The sequence below is a fragment of the Delphinapterus leucas genome, chromosome 20, assembly GCF_059928025.1.
Source record: "Delphinapterus leucas isolate spDelLeu-1000000601 "Yukka" chromosome 20, BTC_Dleu_Yukka2, whole genome shotgun sequence".
Classification (NCBI taxonomy): Eukaryota; Metazoa; Chordata; class Mammalia; order Artiodactyla; family Monodontidae; genus Delphinapterus; species Delphinapterus leucas.
Window position 1 is genome coordinate 51,405,539 of NC_143148.1, and position 8,287 is coordinate 51,413,825.

Sequence of the window (8,287 nt, forward strand, 5' to 3'; positions counted from 1 at the left end):
TGATCTCCTCTCAAGGTCCTGAACTTAATTACATTTGTAAAGACGCTTTTAACAAATAAGGTCCCATTCACAGGTTCCTAGCGGACCTATTTTTTGGGTTCACCATTTAATCCCCTACAGAAGCAGTGGCATATCAAGGGGGTAGCAGGTGGCTGTAGGGATAGTCTGCCCCAGGCACGGGCAAAATGGGGGAGCATTGTTTGTAGAAAATTCAAAACCAATAATAAGGACTTCCCTGCTGGCACAGTGGTTGAAAATCCGCCTGCCAATGCAGGAGGCATGGGTTCGAGCCCTGCTCCGGGAGGATCCCATATGCCGCGGAGCAGCTGGGCCCGTGCGCCACAACTGCTGAGCCTGTGCTCTGGAGGCTGCGAGCCACAACTACTGAGCCCGTGTGCCACAACTAGTGAGGCCTGCGCACCCAGAGCCCGTGCCCCGCGGCAGGAGAAGCCCCCGCAATGAGAGGCCTGTGCGTCGCAGTGAGGGGTGGCCCCCACTTGCCGCAACTGGAGAGAGCCCGCGTGCAGCAACGATGACCCAATGCAGCCAAAAATAAATAAATGAATGTATTAAAAAAAAAAAAAAACCAATAGTAAAATTACTAAACGTTGCTCTGCTTTTTATTATTATCATCATGCAGTGGCAGTTCTGAACATTATCAGTGATAAACTGTTCCTCCCTAGGGGTATGAGCTGCTGCCCTTTGCACCGCCCCCTGTGTAACCCACTACTTGGAAACAGGATTACTAGGTGAAATAATGTGGATATTTCTAACTCTCATGATAAATGTTTTCAACTTAATATCCATGGGGTAGGAATATATAGTCTTACCAGCTTTATACAAGGTAATAAAAATATGATAATATAAATAAATTGCTAATTTAATAGGCAGAAAATATCTCATTTTAACTTTTGCTACTGGTGGAGTTGAACACGTTACCTCTTGTGCTGGTTATTTTACAATCAAGTTTTATGAATTTTAAAAATATCATTGTCAGTATTTCTGTTAGACTCAGAATATGTTTCTCTTGTTGATTTGTAAACACTGTTTACGTAGTGAAAATATGGATTCTTTATAGGATTGCAAATTTTTGCCTTTTTTAAAACTTTATTTAGATAACAGATAATTTTAGTTTTTAGATAGGCTTTTCTTTATTGCACACCAGTGTTTGTTTTCTAAAAACTCAAGATTCTTCACCTACAGTTTTCCATAAGGATGGAAAAAAATCAGATTGTTGCAATAGGTCTATGAGAAGTCTCTATGAAAAGAACACTAAGTTTTTTAAAATGAAAGATAGGAAATATTTCATTTCCCATATCACATATTCCATGCCATTGGTGTGGAATCTGAACACCATCAGTTTCCAGCCGCTTATTTTACAAGCAAGAATCAGAAACTCAGAGGATTTGGTGATTTGCTTGAATCTGGGACAAAACACTGAACTTTTATCTCTTAAAGCAGTGGTCCTGTAAAACTGTACCCTGTCTCTTTTTCTCTCGTTTCATGTGTTAACTAAATCCCCGAAACGCTTTTTTTTCTTCCTACAAAGCATTTATTTATGGCATTTTTTTCTTATTATAAAGACAGCACATGTTAATTATGGAAAAAATAAATACGAATAAACTCAGAAAGAAAACAATTTAAGACACTTTGGGTTCCATCCACCCCTAGAGACAATGACTGTTAACATTTTTGTCTATGTTTCATTAGCATTGTGTGTGTGTGTGTGTGATCATACAATATTATATATTGTTTTTAAACATGAATGCTTTACAGGGTCAATAGATTTGTTATTTTAATGGCTGCATAATATTCTATCATATGCATATATTCCAATTCATTTAATGATTCTCCAGTTGTACATTTAATTTACTTCTCATGTGTTACTGTTATGTTGCAATTACAAACACTGTGGATAGCCTTGAATGTATTTCTTTATACAGTTCTCGTTAGTACCTTAGGATGATTTCTTACAAATACAATTTCTTGATTAGGATTTAGGATTTTGATTCACATGAAAGGCTTTTATTTTTAAATTTTTTATTATGAAATTAAATATGTGCAAACAAAGAGAAAATATAACAGACCTCCACTTAACACTCCCCAAGCTGACTTCTAAAATGTAGATTTAACTTGACTTCTAAAAGGAATGTATCCAAACAGTTTGTGCCTATCTCTTTAGACAGAGCATTTCCACCTTGATATGTTTTACTTAATACCTAGTAAGTGCTGGTTCTGGTGTTGGCTTTTTCACAGCACACTTTCTCCTTTATTCCTTATGTCTTACTTTAAGGGCTGTTTCGATTTTATAGATAACGAAGCTGAGAACTGAATGAGCTAAGGAAGCACAGATTCAACTAGGCGGTAGAACCTGTGTTCCAACCTGGGTGACCAACTCATCCCAGTTTGCCCAGTATGGTCCCTGTTTTGGCACTGAAAGTCCCACATCCCAGGAACCCCCTCGTCCCCAGCAACTCAGCACAATTGCTCACTTAGAATCCAAGCCCTTCCTGAGCAGAATGGTCTCAGATGCGACCTTCTAGGGCATCCCATTTCCAGCTGTCTGTAGTCCTGAAGATAGTGAAGAATTGGTTATTCCGGGGGGAGCATGGATCCTCCTTGGTTTTAGAGCGTTTCTGTCTGTACAACGTGGGATGTTTTCTTTCAGGTCACTTCACGTGCTTGTGTGCAATGCAGCCGTGTTCGCTCTCCCCTGGAGCCTCACGAAAGATGGCCTGGAGACCACCTTCCAGGTGAACCACCTGGGCCACTTCTACCTCGTCCAGCTCCTCCAGGACGTCTTGTGCCGCTCAGCCCCTGCCCGGGTCGTCGTGGTTTCCTCCGAGTCCCATAGGTGGGTTAGAATTGGATGTTCTGTTCACGTGACCAGCTTCCTCACACCAGCTGATGGTCCCCCCAGCCTCTCTTTTTGCAAATAATTTTCATTAGTCCTGCTCCAGAAAGTGTGTACTCAACCTGGCTTACTGAATTTATCGAGGTCTTTTTTTGTGTGTATGCGCGTGATGGTGGGTGATTATTTGGGGGGTAGTGTCGACAGCAAGGTAGATTGTTTTTATAACTATACTTCAGGTCCCTCATTGATTTTGCTTTGAGATGGAATAATAATTGATTAAATCTGAATTCCTGACCTTTATTGATTTGTCATTCACCAACTTTACCATCTCACGAAGAAGAATGTGCAGTTATTCCAGCAGGAGAAACAATGCAATTAAAAACTGCAAGATGAAATCCAGTTGTTTTATAATGAGAAATTAGGGAATTCAATGCAGACATTAGCTGTGTGATTGTAGAAAGGGAAGTACTGTAGTTAGAACATATTAGAAATCTGGCCATGACTCTTTTGGTTAAAATTTCAATTAAAACATCAGGTGGCACTTCTTTTCTGTTACCATTAGGAGAATATTCAATTGACTAAGACGACAGTTGAAAATTTCCTCGTATTTTCAGCATGTTTTGTTTCTAGAGTTGGATAAACAACTTTGTCTAAAGAGAAGTACCCTGAGAAGATAAAGGACTTGCCGGGTGAGGCTAGATTTAATACATGTTAGGGAGATTTTCCTGCTGTGGTTGGGAGCTTTCACTCCTACCAAAGTAGCTGGAGAAAAATAATGTGCAAGGGCCTGTTTTTTTTCTCCCTTTTCTTCGTCTTAAGTCCTGAAATGTTTTAGTGACCCAGAATGAAGCTTATTTTTTTAAATCATGCTTCCATAAAATGTAACCCCTGGGACTTGGAAGAGAGAGACCAGCCAAGGGTTAGTCTGAACCCTTTATCACTCCCAAACACAGGGGCTTATGGTTGAAATGACACACTGCAGATAGATTTACTTTTACCATTTGAAATTTATGACGGCCGAAATGAAAGGAAAATGCCGGTAATAATCCTCCCCTGCGTTAAAAGACATGAAACATCTCGTAATTAGGTGGTAACAAAATCGGGACATCCTTATCTTTGCAAATCACACCGGGTTCGTGAAAGTGGAGTGGCCTTGTTCGGGCGTGAGGGAGGCTACTGCGGGGCGATGGGGAGAGAGCTCCGGAAATAAATCTGCCAGCCCCAGTCGTTTGCCAGATGTGGAGGGCACCACGGGATACGTTTAAATGAGCTGGTATTTAATGGGAGATTCTGTGGAATTCTCAGCTGCTTTCTTCCTTTTGTAAATCTGGATCTCAAATAAGTATTTCATGGGACGTCTTTGTTCTCTCCTTAACTGCAGTGTAATTCGCACTTACCTTGGAGATCTGAATCTTGATTTCATTTAAAAGATGGATCGGAAGGCAGGGCCCTGGTCTCTTGGATTCCATCCATTGTAGTTTGCAGACCAGGTCTTCCTGAAGTGTGTGTTATCAGGCCCGCTCCTGTCTGGCGACGGGCACTGGTTTTCTACTTCCCGATGACCTCTTGCCCGTATTAAAGGGTGTTTTTACAAAACGTTAATTCTCCCAAGCTGGTTTGTTTATTACACTTGTGTTGCACCCCAGAGCCAGTGTGAATACTGGGCGGGCAGTCCTGGGAAAGCACTCACTTGCTGCTCAAGGACCCAGAGCCCTAAACCATGTCCTAAAACGGAAGGGTTGATATCTAATTACCTCCATAAACCTTGGTGGAATCTCTTCGTTGGAGTCAGGACCCCCTGTTAGGGGAAAAATGAAGTCCGATGTTTGCAGAAAATATTATACCAGACTGCCCCAAGGCAAAATATTTATTAGCCTCCCCGAGTCTTCCCTGTATTTTAGTTACTTATCTGGAACCGGAGCAAGTGAATTGAAATCCATCATATGGAAATGAGAACTTCCTTGCTGTGAAAAAAGTTTTCAGATAACAATTAAAATGGAATGAAAAGAGTGGAGTGCTGGCTGAAGGGCTGTAAATGGCTGCAGCTGTGTTGAGTGCCAAGTTGGCGTGCGCGCACACGCACGCACACACACACACACACACACACACACACACACAGAGCCTCTGATGCAAATTCAGTCCTATTGTTTGAACATACTAGCTTTTGTCTACAAAGAATCCAGCCTAATTATTTTAGTTGGGTTATTTAAAAATCCTCAGTTTAAAAAAAAATAATAAAGGAGCGGTATATAGAGAAATACAACATAGAGGTCCTCTCAAACAGCAGATGTTAACGTCCAGAGAGCAAATGTTAACATTCGAGTGTCCTGGTAGGAGGATAACTCTATTAAGACGTTATTGTTTAGCTTTGTCAATTTTTCAACTTGAAAACAGGGTAGGCAGCTTTTGTAGATTTGTTTTGCTGCCTCTTGAGCTGTGAGAGGTGAACGCGGTCATTTTTCAGGAAGCGGGCCCCGGCTCAGAGGAATCAGAAAGCTCGCCCACCCTCTCTCCTCCCTGGAGGATTGTCAATACAAGCTAATCAGGCCTTAAAAATGAGTGTGCCGCTCAGGAGATCAGCAGGTCAGGAACTCAGGGGTCTATTTATGGGGGAGGGCTGTTTGCAGAGGGCGGGCCTACTGTTTAGTAGCTGTTTCTCCATCTCGAAACCTGCTTTCAACCTGGTTCCATCTAATTTCTCATCATGGTGGATTTTGTTGTTGTTTTCGCCTTGTTTCTAGGTTGGTGACTAGGAGTGAATACCTTCTCTTAGGGGTTGAGTCTACCCAGTGTTCCCCAGGGCATGAGATACTTCTGCATTGTCCTTAAAAGCCAAAGCAGGGAAATCCTTCTAAACATGAGAAAGTGCTGCGTGCAGATGTTCATGAAGGACATAAAGCCTCTGAACAGAATGGGAAAATTTGCCTTTTGAGCAAAGCTCAAAAGAAAGCTTTTTGTAATAAAGGAAACTTGCCTCTTAGTTTGGAATTCCAAACCCGTGATCCAACTTCAGTTCTCTAATCCCGTATTTAGGCCCTACTGTGTGTCATAGGCAACATTCAAGGAGCTCACCTCCCGAGAACTCACAGTCTAGGGTTGGAAGCAAATGAACAAATGACTTGCAGTCTGTATGGTAAGGACAGAGGCACAAGGTACAAAGGTGGCCTGACTTGCTTTGTTGCTAACGTTGCAGGGTGGCAGGTCCTTGAACAACAGGAATAGCATGGACCAGGTCCCGGAAAGTGGATACTTAATTTCCATCTACCCTGCGTGGCTTCTTTCAGTCTGTCCCTCACTGCCACCCTAGAAATCACTGTGACAGCAAGCAGTGGAAGAGTTAGTTAGGGAGAGCTTCCTAGAAGAAGTGACACCTGAGCTGGATTGGGCTAAACAAAGGATGCCAAGAAAGCCGATGAAAGCGGAATGGAGAGTGAGTGAAGGATGCGACCTTCGTCCCGTACCTGTTAGATGTTGTCTGAATCCTGGATGCTCTTTTCTACTCAGAGCAGGTAGAACTTCTGGGCCATACCTTAGATCATTGCATCCGCAACTCAACAGTCGTTTTTTTTGGTGACAACTCTTCTGTAACACCTTATTACTGTTTTGAAATAAAATTAAGAAATATGAATAATATAACTTCCCTGCATACATATGTTGTAATTCAGTGTGCTAGCTTACCTGTAATGTAAGGAAAAAAATGAATGTGAAGCAAAAGAGCATGTGTTCCAACATGTCAGTGCTTGGGCGGGACTTCAGGGAAGGTAAGTTATCAGAGAGCCCAGCCCTCCATTGGGATCCTCGCACACGTGGATTTTTAACAGGTGTGCGCCATTGCAGCCTCAAATGCCACCAGCCTCGGGTCAAGCCTCACCTCCCCGCCACCCAATCCCATAAAATCCCAAAGCGCGCTCATTCCTCATTTACATGGTTGTGGCATGCTGCTCCTGGAAATTCAGCGGCTGTTACAACTGTGCATCTGTGTAAAGCACAGCTCGGCTCTAGGCTCAGATAATTACACACAGGCTTTCATCTGCCTGAATGTCCAGTGGGGCCATCTTCCTTGAGCAAGGCTCCGAGTGCGTGGCAGGACATCTCCTGTCCGCGGCCCCCGCCGGCAGTCGTTATGACAACCAGAAAAAGGCTCCCATAAATTTTCAAATTTCCCGCTAAGTTTCACTGCCTCAGAGGATTAAGCTCGGAAGTCTGGGCTCTTCCTGTGGTCTGGGGACTTGGAAACAGGCAGCGGTGATTCCTTTTAGAGTCTCACTGCCTTATCCACGCCAGCGTCTCTGGCCATGATCTTTGTTGACGACTTCGGCTCGGCAAGGTGATTTAACACCGGAAATGAGATGTCACTGACTGAGTCCTGGAGAAGGGGTATTTAATTTCCGTTAAGACATGAATTTCGTCTGCCCCTGGGATTCTCTTCTTGGTCATAGCTCCATCTGAACTGCTCCTTTAAGGAACAACCAGATTATTCCATCATTTTCGTTTTACCTTTTGCTTTCCTTTTCCGCAGTGGTTGTCTCCAGTGCCCTTGTTGTGCTCCCTTATTACTCGGGGCAAATGTCCAGAGTTAATGAAGCAAACTCCAAGGGGTCCTTAATGAAGATGAGACTGTCGTCTAGAAAATCCCTTCTGTTATGATCTTTTTTTTTTTTGCTTTTTAGGGAAGTCACTACTTTGTTGTTATTTAAAAAAAAAAAGAAAGGAAAGAAACAAACAGCTGGTGTTTAACGACTCCGTCAGACCCAATTATAAAACATCAACTACTTACTTTGATTTGTGTGTATCCATGGCATGGATATACTTAAAAACATTCGACTCTGCCAGAACTTATTTTGGCTTTGTTTACATTTATCTTTTAAACGTATAAGACTATTGGTGGCACCTCACCAAGGTTATAACCCCTTTATAATCATTAATTTTTAATCTGTAAAAGAGTCTTAGAGGCAGCAAGGCTCATCTATATTTACTTGGATGCTCAAATGAAAATAATACAGGACGCAAGCATTGGCTAAAATAACCCAGGGAAGCCCTGTCAAAGGTTAGGAATGCGATATCTTTCTGCTTCCAAAAGCAGCAGCCCTTTATTTAAGATGTTTTTCCATTTAATTTAATTATCCTTGAACTTCCTGTTGAAGGTTTTGAAAAATATATGTTAGAGGCAGGGGTGGTGGAGTGGGACTTCAGCATGTGAAGACCGCTGTATTTATGAGTTTGGGCCTTTATTAAGTGTGCCTTTGGACCCCGATGGTTTATATTGTGAAATCCCCATTGTCTATTTTTAAGGAGACTTTGTTTCGATGTTTGCCCAATTGAGTTTTCAATCATCTCTGCATAGTTTTTCTCAGATTTCTAATAAAAACACAACACTATATAAGAAGTCAGAGACTGGCTGTTTCATATCTTTTTTTTGTTTGTTTGTTTAAG

The 8,287-nt window shown here is 42.1% G+C and overlaps 1 protein-coding gene across 6 annotated transcripts in view; it reads left to right on the forward strand.

Moving 5' to 3' along the window:
• The window catches only part of WWOX (WW domain containing oxidoreductase), a 982,828-nt gene that overhangs the window by 280,366 nt on the left and 694,175 nt on the right, over positions 1-8,287 (forward strand). For 5 of the 6 annotated variants that reach the window (XM_089902458.1, XM_022583121.3, XM_022583122.3 and 2 more), the window contains exon 7: positions 2,669-2,854. The exons of the other annotated variant lie outside the window; for it this stretch is intronic. In XM_089902458.1, coding sequence (XP_089758584.1) covers positions 2,669-2,854 — 186 coding nt within the window. The remainder of the gene's footprint in view (positions 1-2,668; positions 2,855-8,287) is intronic. 6 annotated transcript variants of the gene reach the window in all.